Consider the following 19,412-nt stretch of genomic DNA (forward strand, 5'->3'; position numbering starts at 1 on the left):
CTCTGCATCTCTTGCCCAAAAGCTAAAATGTGTGTTCCCTCGTCCTTGCACCATTAGCTAATGGGAACAGCTTTTCTTTGTCTACCCTCTCCAAACCTGTCATAATCTTGTACACCTCTCAAATCTCCCCTCAATCTCCTTTCCTCCAAGGTGAACAACCCCAGCTTCTCTGACCTAATCTCGTAGCTAAAATACCCTCATCCCTGGAACCATTCTGGTAAATCTTGCTTCACTCTCTCAAGGACCCTCGCGTCATTCCTGCAGTGTGATCCCAAAACTGGACGTAATACTGTAGTTGTGGCCTAACCAGAGCTTTATAAAGGTTCAGCATAACTTCCCTGCTTCAATACCTCTATTTATGAAGTCCAAGGTCCCATATGCTTTGCTGACAACTGTCTCAATACGTCCTGCCATCCATGCAGAGTCACTGGAAAGTGATGAGAATCAGAATCCCCAGCTATTTTTATCATCCGCCACCCAACCCCCCCCCGCCACCTATCTAACAGCCCAAGCCTGTTAAGACAGACTATAGTGCCTCTCCTGCAGGTCTACCTGACAGCAGCTTGAGCATGGGGCCTTTCTACTCTGCATGGCTCAGCTCACGATAGTCAACTCATACCAGCTGACCCATTGACAGAGCCATGAGTCGTTTTTTAAAAAGTAGAGAGCTTTGCTGCTACAGCACTGGCTATCAGGCTCACTGCTGCATTGTTATCATATTTTAAATTGTTAGCTAGCCTCCTGAGTGTCCCTGTAGGAAATTACATCCATCCATCATTCAATAAGTGTGCATGAATAATACTGTTAATATTGTCTGCTGCTCCCTGGACAACTTTTAAAGTGCTGGTAACATAAAACAGTTGAGAACATCGACTAATGAGCTTAGTTGTAACATTTTTTTCCTTTCAAGTCTAATTACACACCATGCCTTCCTGTATTAGATTTTTAGTTTTCACTTAAGCTTTTGTTTTTAAACTGGAAGGCAACCGAGGCATTTTCATAGTGATTGATTTTGTGTACAAGGCTATAACCAGTCTCCATAGATTGTTCTGTTCATCATTCTAGTTATACTGTTGAGGGGCAACAACAGATAACAGTTTTTTTCATGTTTTTTTCAGGTTTGCACTTGCTGCTGTTCAATAATCAGTGTATTTACACCTAATCTGTACTAATGCTTTGTCTTTCAACACACCATTAACATATTGTTTGCCTTTGCTCCGTGACCTTTTGGTCAGCTATGTGGCCTGGTCCAATCTGCACCTTCTCCTTTGTTATCTCTTGCCCCACCCCCACCTCACTTGCTTATAATCTGTGACTTTTCTAATATTTGTCAGTTCCGAAGAAGGGTCACTGACCCGAAACGTTAACTCTGCTTCTCTTTCCACAGATGCTGCCAGACCTGCTGAGTGATTCCAGCATTTCTTGTTTTTGTAACAGATACAGTGGCCTAGACATTCTGCCTTGCAGTGCCTGTTTTTCAGGCAATAATCAAACTCCTAAGCCTCTAATGTGGTGGGTAGCAGGGGAACACTCATTATGAACAGGAGGTGCTCCATCTGCCATATTGGTAAAAGACAAAGAAAAATCAGTGTGCAGTGCTTGTGCGTTTGCATATGCAAATAAGGGGTCCTAGCTCCTGTTTGCAGCCCTCATTGCAAGCTTGGTTTGCCCTGAAACAGCTAGCTGCACTCACGAAAACCACATCTACGATGGTCCTTGAAGGGACTGCCTGTTAGGCTGCAGCCAACAAGGTAAGATTTTAAAATATACCTTACCTGACTGTGGAGCTGGGACTAGCAGGAATGCTCCTCTCAACCTTCATTCAAAGATCATTGGCCATTGCCATACTCAATACTGACCCTGGCCACTGCTTGCTTTACAACCTGGTTGTCCTTTTCCCAGTAGTCCCCCTTCATCACTTAACCTGAGGGTCGCTGGCGACAATGCAGCAGCCCAATCTTTGTTTCCGATTTGCTACTGCTATCTGCAGCTCACCAGGTCGGTAGAAATATTGGTTTGCCTCGCGCCTCACCATTCATTCAATCACAGGGATTGTTCTTCCTTTCCCCCTAATGGGGGTGCCTGAATTTCTAGGCCAGTGTATTGTTGATCATAATCCTTGACCAGTGTGACTGCTGGGACCTCACTGCATTGATACTTGAACTGCAACTGTCCATTGGGTAGGTTTTCAAACTTGCAGCTCCTGCATTCAAAACGCTAGAGCACTTTTGTGAGACTTATAAATTGGGATACAGATTCTGTCTCTCAAGTGCTCAGTTACAGATATCAACTATTATCGCTTTGGGGGAACGAACTAGCAGATGCTAGATCCATCCCCGCAAGGAATGATCAGAGGAGGAGTCATTGCAGGATTCAATGTGCACACTTTTGGAGGAGTGATGCCAGATAGCATCAGGTGTAGCCAGGGGGTGGGATTGATTGCACCATCACCTAAGCTGCTAGACCACCAATAGGAGAGAATGTGGGGAGAGAATAGGGTTTGGGGGAGCAATAGTCGTGAACACTTACCCTAAAACAACGGGGATAAAGCAATCTTCCTCCATGTAACAAATCACATCTGTCCATTATGAAGAACATAAGAAACAGGAGCAGGAGTAGGCCATTCAGCCCTTCGAACCTGTTGTGCCATTCAATGAGATCATGGCTCATCTTCTACTTCAACACCATTTTCTTGCACTATCCCCGTAACCCCTGATGTTTTTGATATGTAGAAATCTATCGATCTCAGTCTTGAACATAGTCAATGACTGAGCTTCCACAGCCCTCTGGGGCAGAGAATCCCAAAGATTCACCACCCTCTGAGTGAAGAAATACCTCCACATCTCAGTTCTAAATGGCCTTCCCCTTATTCTGAGACAGTGTCCCCCAGTTCTGGACTTTCCAGCCAGGGAAAACATACTTCCTGCATCAATGCTGTCGAGCCCTGTAAGAATTTTGTATGTTTGAATGAGATCATCTCTCATTCTTCTAAACTCCAGAGAATAAAGGCCCAGTCTATTTAATCTTTCCTCATAGGACAATCCCTCCATCCCAGGAATTAGTTTGTGAACCTTAAGAAAGTCTACATGAACAACCCATTAACTGAATTAGCTGCTACTCCCTTCTGGCCTTTTGAAGTGTTGATATACATTGCATAGAAAAAAATGGATTGTGGAATTCATGCAACTATTAACCACTTAAGCTTCACTCTTGCTGTTTTTTGATCTGAACTTTTCAACATGTTAAACGTTTATAAAACACATTCCTAACTGCCTCATGCTCTTCTGTATTTTGCATATGGGTATTCTATTCGAGCAAATCATTGTATAATATTTTTCAGTAACACCCAATCTTGTCTGTTAGTTGATATGAACTGTGCTCTGATCTAACATGATCATGTTATAAAACAGCCTCTGTCATGAGACTTATAAAACTGTCAGTTCCATATGAAAAATATCACATGCCATGAACATATGAGATTCCTGTCATATTATCAAATAGAACAAAAAATGCTAGGGATTTCAGAAAATTAGAAAACTTCAGAAATTTTGCAGCCAACACATGACTTCATGCCTGTATTTAAATTGCTGTTGGAAGCAACTGGCAGATTTAGTACTGGACTCAACGTCTATTGCCTTTGTTACCTCCAGACTTGACTATTTCAGCACAATCCTGGCTGGCCTCGCTCACTTGTTTCCTCCATAAACCTGAAGTCATCCAAAACACCGCTGCCCATGTTCTTACTCACACCAAGTCCCATTCACCCATCACCCCTGTGCTCGCTGACCTACATTGGCCCCTGGTCAAGCAAATGCCTTGATTTCAAAATTCTTATCCTTATTTTCAAATCCCACCATGGCTTCGCCCCTCCCTGTCTCTCTCATCTTCTCTAGCCCAAAACCCTCCGAGATATCTGCGTCTTCTAATTCTGGCCTCTTGTGCATCCCCGACTTTAATCATTCCACCATTGGTGGCCGTGCCTTCAGTTGCCTAGTCCCTAACTTCTGGAATTCCCTCCCGAACCTCTCCGCCTCGCTGCTTGTCTTTCGTCCTTTAAGACGCTCCTTAAAACCTACCTCTTTGACCAAACTTTTGGACATCTGCCCTAACATCACTTTTTGTGGCTCAGTGTCAAATTTTGCTTTCTAACGTTCCTGTGAAGCGCATTGGGACATTTCACTATGTTAAAGATGCTGTTTAAATACAAGTTATTATAAAAACTGTAAGGAAGCTAAAGGACTTGTATAGAATAACAGTTTGAATGTACTTCTGAATGTCATCAATTATGTAGCCAGTTTCTGAGAGATATGCTTAACTGTAATAATTCAGTCACCATGCATTGCAGATGTTGGTTACCAGACTGCTTGTGCATCATTCACTATTGCATAGGTCGCTGTTTTCTCCAGCTAAACATTATGACTGAAGATACTATCTTTTGCTCTTGCCATCGGCATCTGGCTGTACTCTTGACATCGAGTCCATCGGCCACCTTGGCCACCATCTCAGACTGAACAGACAGTTTGCAGCTTCAACGTTCTGTTCAACCCCAAGCTAAATTTCTGATCTCATCGCCTTTGTGATGGAGAAGATATTTACTTCCACCTTTGCCATATTGATCCCTATCTCAGTCCACTTGCTGTTTGAACTCCGATGCCTTTGTCACCTCCAGAATTGACTATTCTAGCACTTGCCTGCTGGCCTCCCATTCTTTAACCTCCATACTTCAGCTCACCTGGAATGCTGCCTCCTATAGCCTAGGAACATAGGAACAGGATTAGGCCATTTGGCCCTTTGCGCCTGCTCTGGCATTCGATAAGACATGGCAGTTCTGGTTGTGGTCTCAACTCCACCTTCCTGTCTGCACTCATAACCCTTGACTACCTTGTCTATCAAAAATCTATCTAACTCAACCTTGAATAAATTCAATGATCCAGCCTCCATTGTTCTCTGAGGAAGAGAATTCCACAGACTAATGACACTCAGAAAGAAAAATTTCTCCTCATCTCTGTTTTAAAAGAGAGGTCTCTTATTCTTAAACTGTGTTCCCTATTTCTAGTCTGCTCCACAGGAGGGAAAATCTTCCTGGTATCAGCCCTGTCAAGTCCCCTCAGGACCTTATATGTTTCAATAACATCACCAGTCATTCCTCTAAACTCCAATGGGTAAAGGCCCAATGTATTCAACCTTTCTTCATAAGTCCTTCATCCCAGTAATGAATTGAGTGAACCCATCTGAACGGGCGATAATGCAATTATATCCTTTTTCAAATAAGGAGACCAAAACTGTACACAGTATTCCTGGTGTGGTCTCACCAAGACCCTGTACGGCTACAGTAGAACTTCCCTACTTTCATTCCATTTCCCTTGCAATTAGCACCATTCCATTAGCTTTCCTAATCACTTGCTGTACCTACATACTAACTTTTTGTGATTCATGTACCAGGACACCCAGATCCCACTGTACCGCCGAGTTCTGCAATCTTACTCCATTTAAATAGTATACTGCTTCTCTCTTCTTCCTGTCAAAGTGAACAAGTTCACATTTTCCCACATTATACCCCATCTGCCAATTTTTTGCCCACTCACTTAACCTATCTATATCCCTTTGCAGACTCTTTAGCTCCTTTTGACAACATGAGCTATACCACACAAAGTCCTGCTCAGCCCTCAGCCCTGTCCTTTTTGACCTACTTTGGTCACTGGTCACTGGTACCTCAATCCCATTAAATATTTCTATTCGTGTAATCACCTCTAGACCTACGGCGGTGGTCTAGAGGCGGTGGCGTAGTGGTATTGTCACTGGATTAGTAACCCAGAGACGCAGGTTATTGCTCTCGGGACATGGGTTCAAATCTCACCACAGCAGAAGGTGGAATTTGAATTCGATTAATAAATCTGGAATTAAAAAGCTAGTCTAATGATGGCCATGAAACCATTGTCAATTGTTGTAAGAACCCATCTGGTTCACTAATGTCCTTTAGGGGAGGAAATCTGCTGTCCTTACCTGGTCTGGCCTACATGTGACTCCAGACCCACAGCAATGTGGTTAACTCTTACATGCCCTCTGAAATAGCCTAGCAAGCCACTCAATTGTATCTAACCGCTACAAAGTCAATAAAAAGGAATGAAACCGGATGGACCACCCGGCATCGACCTAGGCACCGGAAACGACAACGGCAAACCCAGCCCTGTCGACCTTGCAAAGTCCTTATTACTAACATCTGGGGGCTTGTGCCAAAGTTGGGAGAGCTGTCCCACAGACTAGTCAAGCAACAGCCTGACATAGTCATACTCATGGAATCATACCTGACAGACAATGTCCCAGACACTGCCATCACCATCCCTGGGTATGTCCTGTCCCACCGGCAGGACAGACCCAGCAGAGGTGGCGGCACAGTGGTATACAGTAGAGCGGGAGTTGCCATGGGAGTCCTCAACATCGACTGTGGACCCCATGAAGTCTTATGGAATCAGGTCAAACATGGGCAAGGAAACCTCCTGCTGATTACCACCTACTGCCTTCCCTCAGCTGATGAATCAGTACTCCTCCATGTTGAACAGCACTTGGAGGAAGCATTGAGGGTGGCAAGGGCACCGAATGTACTCTGGGTGGGGGACTTCAATGTCCATCACCAAGAGTGGCTCGGTAGCACCACTACTGACCGAGCTGGCTGAGTCCTAAAGGATATATCTGCTAGACTGGGTATGCGGCAGGTGGTGAGGGAACCAACAAGAGGGGAAAACATACTTGACCTCGTCCTCACCAATCTGCCTGCCGCAGATGCATCTGTCCATGACAGTATTGGTAGGGGTGACCACCGCACAGTTGTTGTGGAGACGAAGTTCTGCCTTCACATTGAGGATACCCTCCTTCGTGTTGTGTGGCACTACCACTGTGCTAAGTGGGATAGATTTCGAACAGATCCAGCAATGCAAAACTGGGCATCCATGAGGTGCTGTGGGCCATCAGCAGCAGCAGAATTGTACTCAACCACAATCTGTAACCTCATGGCCCAGCATATCCCCCACTCTACCATTACCATCAAGCCAGGAGACCAACCCTGGTTCAATGAAGAGTGCAGAAGGGCATGCCAGGAGCAGCACCAGGCATACCTCAAAATGAGGTATCAACCTGGTGAAGCTACAACACAGGACTATCTGCGATCAAAACTGCGTAAGCAGCATGCGATAGACAGAGCTAAGCGATCCCATAACCAAGGGATCAGATCTAAGCTCTGCAGTCCTGCCACATCCAGCTGTGAATGGTGGTGGACAATTAAACAACTAACTGGAGGAGGTGGCTCCACAAATATCCCCATCCTCAATGATGGGGGAGCCCAGCACATCAGTGTGAAAGATAAGGCTGAAGCATTTGCAACAATCTTCAGCCAGAAGTGCCAAGTTGATGATCCATCTTGGCCTCCTCCTGAAGTCCCCAGCATCACAGATGCCAGACTTCAGCCAATTTGATTCACTCCGCGTGATATCAAGAAACGACAGAAGGCACTGGATATTGCAAAGGCTATGGGCCCTGACAATATTCCGGCAATAGTACTGAAGACCTGTGCTCCAGAACTTGCCGCGCCCCTAGCCAAGCTGTTCCAGTACAGCGACAACGCTGGCATCTACCCTGCAATGTGGAAAATTGCCCAGGTATGTCCTGTACACAAAAAGCAGGACAAGTCCAACCCGGCCAATTACCGCCCCATCAGCCTACTCTCAATCATCAGTAAAGTGATGGAAGGTGTCATCAACAGTGCCATCAAGTGGCACTTGCTTAGCAATAACCTGCTCAGTGACGCTCAGTTTGGGTTCTGCCAGGGCCACTCAGCTCCTGACCTCTTTACAGCCTGGGTTCAAACATGGACAAAAGAGCTGAACTCAAGAGGTGAAGTGAGAGTGACTGCCCTTGACATCAAGGCAGCATTTGACCGAGTATGGCATCAAGGAGCCCTAGCAAAACTGAGGTCAATGGGAATCAGGGGGAAAACTCTCCGCTGGCTGGAGTCATACCGAGCGCAAAGGAAGATGGTTGTGGTTGTTGGAGGTTAATTATCTCAGCTCCAGGACATCACTGCAGGAGTTCCTCAGGGTAGTGTCCTAGGCCCAACCATCTTCAGCTGCTTCATCAATGACCTTCCTTCAATCATAAGGTCAGATGTGGGGATGTTCGCTGATGATTGCACAATGTTCAGCACCATTCGTGACTCCTCATACTGAAGCAATCCGTGTAGAAATGCAGCAAGACCTGGACAATATCCAGGCTTGGGTTGATAAGTGGCAAGTAACATTCGTGCCACACAAGTGCCAGGCAATGACCATCTCCAACAAAAGAGACTCTAACCATCTCCCCTTGACATTCAATGGCATTACCATTGCTGAATCCACCACTATCAACATCCTAGGGGATGACCAGAAACTGAACTGGAGTAGCCATATAAATACCGTGGCTACAAGAGCAGGTCAGAGGCTAGGAATCCTGCGGCGAGTAACTCATCTCCTGACTCCCCAAAGCCTGTCCACCATCTACAAGGCTCAAGTCAGGAGTGTGATGGAATACTCTCCACTTGCCTGGATGGGTGCAGCTCCAACAACACTCAAGTAGCTCGACACCATCCAGGACAAAGCAGTCCGCTTGATTGGCACCCCATCTACAAACATTCACTCCCTCCACCACCGACGCACAGTGGCAGCAGTGCATACCATCTACAAGATGCACTGCAGCAACGCACCAAGGCTCCTCAGACAGCACCTTCCAAACCCACGACCTCTACCAACTAGGAGGACAAGGGCAGCAAATGCATGGGAACACCTGCAAGCTCCCCTCCAAGTCACACACCATCCTGACTTGGAAATATATCGCCGTTCCTTCACCGTCGCTGGATCAAAATCCTGGAACTCCCTTCCTAACGGCACTGTGGGTGTACCTACACCACATGGACTGCAGTGGTTCAAGAAGGCAGCTCACCACCACCTTCTCAAGGGCAATTAGCGATGGGCAATAAATGCTGGCCTGGCCAGTGATGCCCACATCCCATGAATGAATGAAAAAAAACTCTTCACTCTAATTTGCCATTCCTTTGACTTAGGTCTCTGCACCATGGAACATTAAAAGCACTACATAAATGCAAGATGTTGTTGTATCTTGGTCAATGTTGTAATCCTCTTGTGTTGTGAATCTCAGCTTACATAGTGCATTGGCAAGGTGATAAGGCAAGATCTCAGAGATACAGACTGTAGTATATCTCCAATACACTATTCAGAAAGTGTTGGCAAACATTTCATCCCAGCTTGTACATTCCACTGTGTAACAAAGCACAGATCGACTCCCAGTTCTTCTCATTACACTGTGTAACTGGCGCAGGGCTGAAAGGCCCCAGTCAATTCAGCAGCTCTTGTTTGCTCACTCCTTTCTGTGACAGCTTGAGCAATTGCCCTGTCGTTGAATTTAAGTACAGACTATGTTGGTTTAATTTCATCACTTCGATCTATTTATTTTGTTCTCTGCAACGGGTTATTTGGGGAAATCAGACACTATTCCATATTGTAGGGCCTGCCGTCAAGGTGGAATAGTATAAAGTATTGTCCTTCCGCAGTCTAAAGGAAAACTAAACTCAAAACTGAACTTTAATGCGTTGCCATTCACTCATGTGATGTTGATCTTTTCAGATACCGGATGGGGGATATTATAAAGGTGGTGGGTTTTCACAATCAGTGCCCAGTCGTTGAATTTAAGTACAGGTATGGAGGTTGAATTTCATCATTTTGGTCTATTTGTTTTGTTCTCTGCAAAATTGTTTTACTGAATTTCTAACCCTGGACATTTGTTCATTTTACTTTGTCAGACAAAGTCAGATGTTAAATGTCAGAGGAGAGAAAATCACAGAAGAGACATTCTATCAAACACTGCTGCGAGCTGTTAAACTGTGGCCTGGAGCAGTGCTCCTTGATTACTGTTGTGTGGAGAGTGGCCTTTTGGGTAAGCAAATGACAGACTTCCTTCTTCATAACTGCTAAAGTTAAATATGTTAAAATTACAGGTTTGACTTATAGAGACTGCATCACTTGTGGGATTTTATGTTTGCTTGTGCCTGAAACTCTGGGATTTGATTTGTTCACGAAAGTATTCCTCCTCAGTGTTTCAGTAACAGGCTGTACTTATTTTGAAGGAATTTGAAAAGGAAGTTGTCTGGTGCAGTCCTTTCACCTTTGACATGTGCCCTTTCACCTTTGACGTTGGGACAAATCCGCCCAGATGAGGTGGGAAAAAAAATGAGCATCTTCCACGGACAGATCTAGCGCTATAAATGCAGTGAGATTTGCATTGCCTCAGTCCTTTAGGGCACAGTCCAAAATTGCTGATAATTTGGTATTGAATTGGCTGTCAGTCAGTGATACCACAAGAACATCTGGAGTATGACATGGAAATTTCACACTAGTGCACCCTGTGAGGTTATGGCTGAGTCACATGATTTGGATTAAGAAAAGGAAGCTTTACTCTGTACAAAGGTAAAATACAGCAGCTGCTGGAAGTCTGAAATATGAACAGAAAATGCTGGAAATGCTTAGAAGGTCCGGCAGCATCAGTGGAAAGAGTTAATGTTACAGGTCAATTACCTTTTATCAGAACAGCTCTATTGTGCATCTGGCTGTCTATAATTGACCTGAGACCCAAACCTGTTCCCTAAAGAACAAAAACATTCTATTGCCTGGCACCAGCATTCTTCACCTTGATGAACACAAATCAATTCATCAAAAAGTGTTCATTGTTTTTTAATAAAAGTCTTATTTCAAGCATTGTATGTAATGTGATCCTTCCCACAAAGCAGGAAATCAGGCATGCAAATGATGATAAAAGCAAAATACTGCAGATGCTGGAAATCTGAAATAAAAACAAGAAAGAAAAGCACAAACATGAAAAAAACATTGGGCAGGCACATGGTAAGAAAAATGAATGATGAAACAAACTAAAATAAAATAAAAAGAAGAAAGAAAAAATAACTGAACATAAAAAGTGGGGGGGGGCCGTCATGCTCTGAAATTATTGAACTCAATGTTCAGTCCAGCAGGCTGTAGCGTGCCTAATTGGTAAATGAGATGCTGTTCCTTGAGCTTGTGTTGATGTTCACTGGAACACTGCAGCAAGCCCAGGACAGATATGTGGGCATGAGAGCAGGGGATTGTGTTGAAATGGCAAGCAACCGGAAGCTCGGGGTCATGCTTTCGGATTGAGCGGAGGTATTCTGCAAAGCGGTCACCCAATCTGTGTTTGGTCTCCCCACTATAGAGGAGCCACATCTCTATCCTGGGCTTGCTGCAGTGTTCCAGTGAACATCAACGCAAGCTCGAGGAACAGCATCTTATTTACCGATTAGGCATGCTACAGCCTGTTGAACTAAACATTGAGTTCACTAATTTCAGAATATGACAGGCCCCCCCCCCCTTTTTATTTTCAGTTATTTTTTCTTTTTCTTTTATTTTAGTTTGTTTCATCATTCATTTTTCTTACCATGTGCCAGCCCACTGATTTTTTTTCATGTTTGTGCTTTGAGCCAGGGTTGTTCATTTTTCTGTCTGTTAACACCCTCTCTGCACTAACGCTTTGTCTTTCAACACACCATTAAAATACCGTTTGCCTTTGCTCCATGACCTTCTGGTCAGTTATTCTCTGTGACCCTGTCCTACCAACACCTTGCCTTTTGTTTTCTCTTGCCCCACCCCCACTTTATTCGCTTTAAACCTATTACATTTCTAACCTTTGCCAGTTCTGATGAAGGGTCACTGACCTGAAATGTTAACTCTGCTTCTCTCTGCACAGATGCTGCCAGACCTGCTGAGTGTTTCCAGAATTTCTTGTTTTTATTTCAAATGATGATGATGGGAGTCCAGTAATGCTAATGAGATAACCCATCAGCTACCAGTGTGAAGTGCTGTGTCTCTGAGAGAGGGCTTGAGATGAAATCAGAAGTTTGAGAGCAAGGTACTCATAATGGGTGATAACTAAGACCCACATTATTTACCATATGCAAATCTGTGTTGACTTGCCCTATGTGTCTGTCATCTGGAGATGAAAGTATGGCACTATTTATCCAGTTTTATAACACTATTCAATTTGCAGTGCTGCTTAAAGGTGTTTGAAAATGAAACTGAGAAGGGCAAGCATCCGGTCATCTTAGCTTAGAAACGTAGAGGCCAAATCAGACTGCCAACATCAGGGAAAGAACATTAGTTAGATTTACAGTCAAAGAGTAACAGACTGCAAACGCATTTATCTATTTATGTTCCATTCAAAGCTGGAATGGCTTGTTTTTCCAAGGGAGACCAATCAAATTAGGACACACTGTTAAACTAAAATGAATGAAGCTCCAATTAGGTGGGGCTGGGAAGTACCCAGAACATCACCCCCCCCCCCCCACCCCCCCACCACCCAGTGGCTGAGTGCAGAGTTACAATTGTGAACATGCTTCACAGGAGCTTGTGATTTGTTCTCTTATTTATACTTCAAACACGGTTTAATTGTGTGTTTGTAGCATTCATGTCATTGATGACTGTGCATCAGTCACTCTTTAAATCTCCCTCAGTAACCTACAACAGTGACCCTGCCACTGGTGCCTAAATCCCACACTGTCTGAATACCCAGTATTCCTGTCCTTTGCGGATGCCGTTCATCCAAAGCATAGATGAGATTAGGGACACTGATATTTCCACTTTGACAGGGATTTCCAAATTTTTGAAGTTCGGGACCAGAATCAGTGAGTGAGATGCATATGATTGCAGAAAATGTGAGCCTGCCTCTGTCTACAAGCACAACTCTGCACAGCACAAGGTGGATGAAGGGTCAATGGGGCATAATACCAACAACAACTACTTGTATTTATATGGTGCTTTTAAAGTAATAAAATATCCTAAGGCATTTCACTGGAGTATTATCAAACAAAGTTTGACACTGAGTCATATGAGATATTAAAGCCACTGACCAAAAGCTTGGTCAAAGAGATAGGTTTTAAGGAGCATATTAAAGGAGGAAAGAGAGGCGGAGAGGATTAGGGAGGGAATTCCAGAGCTGAGGGCCTTGGCAGCTGAAGGCACAACACCAATGGTGAATTGATTACAGTTAGGGAAGCTAAGGAGGCCAGCATTGGAGGATTGCAGATATCTAGGAGGGTTGTAGGGTAGATTACCAGTTAGAGATGGTGATGTCTGGGCTTTGCCCCAGGGAGTCTAGAACTCATTCTTGGAAGGCCACATAGCCAGACACCTTCCACACAAACATAGACCAGGCAACCACAAACCACCAATTTTCTACTGTTTTACAGTGGACAATGCACCAACCCTATAAGACCCATCCTAATATTTGTAAGATTTTTCATACAGACTGACAAAGCTGAACTGCAGAATCAATGCACTGGTGTAACCACTCGCTTTTGGGTTGGAGAATTCAAACACTTGAGTGCATCATCTAGGCCTATACAATTTCTTTTCTTTCTATATTTCATTGCAGTACTGAGGCAAAACTGTATTGTCTTTCTGACGAATCATTAAACTTGAGTGCTTTTCCAGTGATTTAGATGTGTGTAAAAGATCCCATAACACTACTCAAAGAACAGTGGGGAGATCTCTGGACTAGATACTGTAAAGCAGGTTCCTTTTGTAACAAAAATATTAATATTTTTGCTATGGTACCCAGCATTGCTCCTTCAACCAACACTGCCAGAAACTGATTAACTAATCATTCATCTCATCTGCTGCATATGGGACCTTGCTGTGTGTAAATTAACTTGCATTTGATCACATGACAGTGATTGCACTTCAAAATTTATATTTAGTAACAAATTACTTTGGGATATCCTGAAGACCTGATAAAGCACTACAATAAATGCAAACTCTTTTTTTCTTTCCTTCAATGTACCAATAGATTCCTCTGGGTATGTCCTATGACCAGCTCTAGGGTAATATATGGAGCTACTTTTTTGTTGAAGAAAATTAATATAATTGAATACATTGATCTTCAATTTAATGGTATAATGTCACTACAGGAAACTGATGCATTGATAATTACAGTCTGCTGCTCAATTGTAAGTTCCAGAAGCTGATTTCTGTCTGCCTGTGTGGTGATAATGGATGTTAGTAAACTTAGAAATACTATAAAACTGCAGAACTGCTGCCTGCAATATAAGATAGATAGCTTGATTTTAATTTGAAGCTCTTGCAAAGTGCTTTACTGTCTATTGTAAAATAAAGTGCTTAAACACTGGGCAATACTAACATGCCCATATACTGCAGACAATTCACATTTTTTCTTGCAGGACCGTTTTGCGGTAGTTCAGATCCTCACTATGAAGTTTTTGTCGAGATAAAAGGAGTCAGAAACTTGTCAGAGGATCAGCGCTACAAGGTGAGAGGCCATTTCTTCTTAGCCTGTAAAGAGAGTGGTTTGTTTGGTTAAAATTGAAGTTGTTTTTCCTTCCTTGTTGGGTTCGACAGGCTGTTGATGTGTGATCCTGACTGATGATCATCACCGTCATAGAAATCAGCTAATTCAGCATAGACTTGGGAGTAAAACCCACCACTGTCCTGTTCTAAGTGGCTCTTGGCTACACCGGGTGGTGCATTAACCTCCTGTCCCAACATGAGATTTATAGTTAATTTTTTAATGTGATTAATTACCAGCAAATATGAATTGTACCATATTGATAATTAGGTGCTCTCGACAGCGATTTTTCAAATACAATCTTACTGGTGTTCTCTTTCCTATCTCTTTAGCTGGACCAGTGCCTTCAGGAAGATTCAGAACTGTACCAGTTATTTAGACGCAAGGGTAGCATTGGACCAGTGAGAGTTCATATTGTGGCACCAGGCAGCTTCAAAGAGCTAACTGATTTTATGATTGCAAGTTTAGACACTTCCTACAGTCAGTTCAACATGCATCGTGTTCTGAGGCGAAAAGAATTTTTGGACTTTATTCAAAGAAAAGTAATTTCATGAACTCTCTGCACATGGATTTTTATATTTTGCTGCCTTAAATTTGGCATTTTGCACTTTTTTCCTCATTCACCTCTTTGTAACCTGGGATTGATAAAGACACCACCATCCCTTATGGATGGCATTCATTCCCAGACTTGTCTAACTGATTTGGTTTATACCTTTTTTGTAGCAATTAAGCATGAAATTAGCACTGGGGAATGGTTAAGCTGTGCAGGCACAATAGGAGTACTGAACCAACCCTGATGGAAAAAGTCATTGTAAGCTTTGCCGATATCCTTTTATTTGTAATACTATATATAGATGTGTGTATATATCCTCTGCAGTGAAAGGAATGAAATGGATTTTCTCAAAAGAACTGAAACTCCTGCCTCTTTGCATCCTGCAAGACTGATGCTGATCCCAGGGATCAGGGAGCCGTTGAACTGAAACCACTTGGCGAAATCCATTATTACTGTAAATAATTGCAATTTATTACTTGCATAATTATGCTTTTATTTTCTGCATTAAAACCATTAATGTAAGCAAATTCAATTTGAGTTTGTAACTCCAGCGTTTCTCCCATTGTAAACTGCTTGAAATTGTGTGTTGTCCAGGATAGCTGACTTTCTCTATAACTGCAGTTAATGCCATTCTGTCCGTGCCTGATAGTAAGGTAAAGATACAACATACTGTGTATGTTGTGTGATGCTATGTCCGATTCACCATTACTGAGAATGGATCCAATCTACCCAAATGAAGTGAGAAAGACTCACAGCTGTGTAATTCAGACTAGTGCTCATTGGGATAGCTGTCACCACTTGAGCTACTAATCTCACCTGTGATTGTCTGGGATCTGTACCAATATTCTGATAGTAGTCAGACTGTCGACTGCAATATATTGTAATACCATGGTAACCTGATGGAAAAGCATCCTCAGTTTAAACCAGTGAATCTCCCTCGATGGAGGTTATGAGTGTTTTAAGCTCTAGAGGATAGTTATGTTTAGCTACTAATCTGGCCCTTTATGGGTCAGTGCACAGTTTAAGTAGGTAAAAACAGATCATTATAGCTGCTTCTAAACACTTGGAGTTAACTAGAGGGCAATTGTAACTGATTTCAAATTTCTGGCTGTGAATCAGAAGATAACAATAAAATAACTGACTTTCTTTTCATAAGGATAGGAAGTTAGATAATACCATATATTACATATAAAATATATTTAACATTGTATATGCTGCTGCTAAGGTGATGCTTTAAGATGAAGTATAACTGATCAATTTATTTGCTCTGAATTTTTTTTTTAAGTATGATTTTTGACATCACTCAGAGGTTTCAAATAGTCTGCTGTATCAGAGATATTTTCAATTGCTGGGGAAACATTGCTGTACCCCAGTAGCGGGCAAATTATGGCCCATGGCAGCTGTTCATCTGGCCCTCGAGCAGCATTGTGTCCATAGAGACTTGCCAGGCCGTCCAGGAAATATTCTGAGGAACAAGAATCAGAGACTTTGAGAGGGGACGGAACTCCGATGACCTGCTTTTGTCTGTATAGAATGACATTTAATGAATGACAACAGAAAGTGGTCCACGTTAAGCCACAAAGCGATGACTGGAGGTGGGAACAGAGTGCAGCTGCCATGTAAGGAGGGTGAGAGCACTGAAAGCAGCATGAGGATTTACAATGTTCATGGACCTCTGATTGACTTAGTGTTAAGCACTGGAACAGACTTAACTGAAGTGGTTTAAAATGTCAGTGGGCATAGTATAGGTAGGTTATAAAATTTACCAGTTACTGTGCCTATCTAACATTTTCATTGATCTGGCAAGCATTTATTGTTGATCAATAATTTTTTCATCCCTATCCATAACACTAAATCAACATTGGGGTAAATCTGTACATCTGGTATCTGTAAGTAAATGCCTGTTTTCTTAAAAGCGTTATTAAATTACTCCGTGTTGAAATGTAGCACATTCATATTATGAGTATTGTTTAGTATTATAGTTTAGTTGAGGGGGCCTGTGATTGCTAATGCAATCTAACAAATTAACTAACCTAAGAAGGGTTCTTCATACAATAAATGCCGCAACAAATTTTAATGGTAGCTGTTGTTAACACAATTCACTTCATGTGCGCAGGACTCAACAGCTTATCAAAGCTTAAGTGATCTTCCAGCCCAAATAATTGGCCACCCCTGTTCTACCCATTTCAAATGACTAGCTTTCTTTGTACCTTTTTGAAGTGAAATGGAGTGACCCTTGAAATGTGACAGGCACAGGTGCACACAATGTACTTATTGCATTGCAAGTATGGTCACATTTGTATGATGTTAAACCACCTCTTGCTGTTATAATTGTCAGTCCCAGTTGTGCTTGTTTTTTTTCTTACACATTTAAATTGTAGTCATGCAATGTCTTAAGTTGTCTAATGTCTGCAGTTCTGAGTAAAAAGAAAAGACTTGCATTTATATAGTGCCTTTCACAACCCCGGGATGTCCCAAAGAACTTTATAGCCAATGAAGTGCTTTTTTGCTGATGTGTGTTACTGTTATGCGGGAAACATGGCCGTTGATTTTGCACACAGCACGGCCCCACAAACAGCAACGTGTTAATGATCGGATCATCTGTTTTTGAAGGATAACTATCAGCCTGGACACCGATTAACAAAATATAGAGTATTATACAGTATTTCAACCCTCTGATGTTTTCATTGTGTGTGGAAAATTTTAATGACCATAGATTGACCTGATCAGTTTTTTTTAAATAATTGCTCCATTTTCTTACCAACACAGAGCTTCCTACAAGGAATAGCTCTTTAAGAAAGGCTGTTAAAATCCAATAAGTTTGCTTCCATAGCTGCTGCTAATTTCTGTGGGGGAAAACAGCACCTCTAAGCTTCAGCCAATGCATTTTGGAGTTTCTCCAGTTTTTCAAGGGTCTGTAACAACCGTTTCTGGCTAGAAACAGATTAGCTGCATAAGAAGCCAAGACTGAATTCTCGATCAGTTTGCTGATGCCACAAAATTTGTTGTTAGAAGTTGGGATCATTATAGTTCAGAGCAACTGTGCAAAATGCTTTCACCATGCAGGTATGGTCTGTCATGAAGAACAGTATTAGATGGAGCTCAAAGGAATTGAAGCTGGCCCTGAGCTGCAGAGCAATTGTGAGCAACGCCAGCAAGCTGGTCTGACGCCTGCTATAGTACCTCAATCTGATTATATCGCAGTGACTCTTTGATCACCTGAACCTCCATTGAAGCTTTGAGCCAATGCAAAGCGAAAACAAAGAACGAAATTAGGGAGGCTAGTGTGAAGTTTCAAGGTAAATCCTTTGAATTCAGCACTTGTTTCAAGATGATTTTTGACATTCAACATTACACTCAATGCTCACATAGCAACTGTTTGACTCAAAAATGTTGGTCACTGTGACAAAAATTGAAGAAGCAATCACTTCTGATTCAATTTCAAAGATAAAACAGTACAAAATAACTGATTTTGTTTTTTTAAAAAAACACTCTTCCAAAACAGTCTGGAAATGTTTGCAATGGTTTATAAGGGAAATTCCGCTACAGTTATAGTACATGTAACAATTATTATCTTTGGAATTCTCTACCCTAGAGTGCTGTGGATGCTCTGTCATTGAGTATATTAAAGGCAGAGGTCAATAGATTTTTGGATACTAAGGGAATCCAGGGATATGAGAATAGGAGGGAAGGTGGAGTTGATGTAGACGATCAGCTGGGATCTTATTAAATGATGGAGCAGGCTCGAAGGGCTGGATGGTCTACTCCTCCTATTTCTTATGTTTTTATAATGTGACAATTTTCACAATGCTACGATTTTGTCCAGTCTGACAGGTTATAACATTAGGTGGATTTGCCGTATATCAATAAAAGACTTGAACTGTACAACAGCTATAACTTTGTTCCTTTTTGATTTAAATATTCAAATGTAAATTTTTTGTTGAAATGGGTTGATTTTCACATGTTGCCAGGTGTGAAATGTTCTCATAATCTCTACAAAACTGCCATTCAGCCATCAGGACAGAGGGGATCCAAATGTTACTGAGGTCTGCTGATATATGTTAATCGCCAAAACAGATTTTAACTGCTCTCCTATTTCCTCCGGGTCTTAATTTATGGGGTAACTTTAACTATCCTGCAGTTTATTAATATCAGCATGAACAGTCATTCTAAGCAAACCAGTTTTGCAGATGGAACATCTACAATAGATTCTTGTTTGGTACAACAGAGGTTCACTGTATCTGGAGTTGGTCAGAATGTACTTAACAACATGATGAAGAAGCAAAAAGTTCAAATTCAGTTGCAGTGAGATAGGATTGAAATTGCTAAATGCTTGAATTTGATTCCGAGACCCTAGCCCAAAAAGCATCTGGAGCTCACTCAAGTTGCGAGTCTGACCTAAAAGGTCGAAAAATATTTGAAACTTTCT

At 42.3% G+C, this 19,412-nt stretch overlaps 1 protein-coding gene across 4 annotated transcripts in view; it reads left to right on the forward strand.

The window, feature by feature from the left end:
- Positions 1-18,873, forward strand: part of ghdc (GH3 domain containing) — a 34,655-nt gene extending 15,782 nt beyond the window's left edge. For 3 of the 4 annotated variants that reach the window (XM_068013426.1, XM_068013427.1, XM_068013425.1), the window contains exons 5-8: positions 9,669-9,740; positions 9,845-9,978; positions 14,306-14,394; positions 14,763-18,873. In XM_068013426.1, coding sequence (XP_067869527.1) covers positions 9,669-9,740; positions 9,845-9,978; positions 14,306-14,394; positions 14,763-14,984 — 517 coding nt within the window. In that variant the 3' untranslated portion in view covers positions 14,985-18,873. Of the gene's footprint in view, positions 1-9,668; positions 9,741-9,844; positions 9,979-14,282; positions 14,395-14,762 lie in introns of all 4 variants that reach the window. The other variant, XM_068013428.1, reaches the window with a different exon arrangement.
- Positions 18,874-19,412: the final 539 nt, after the last annotated feature.

The sequence above is a fragment of the Heterodontus francisci genome, chromosome 33 (genome assembly GCF_036365525.1).
Source record: "Heterodontus francisci isolate sHetFra1 chromosome 33, sHetFra1.hap1, whole genome shotgun sequence".
Classification (NCBI taxonomy): Eukaryota; Metazoa; Chordata; class Chondrichthyes; order Heterodontiformes; family Heterodontidae; genus Heterodontus; species Heterodontus francisci.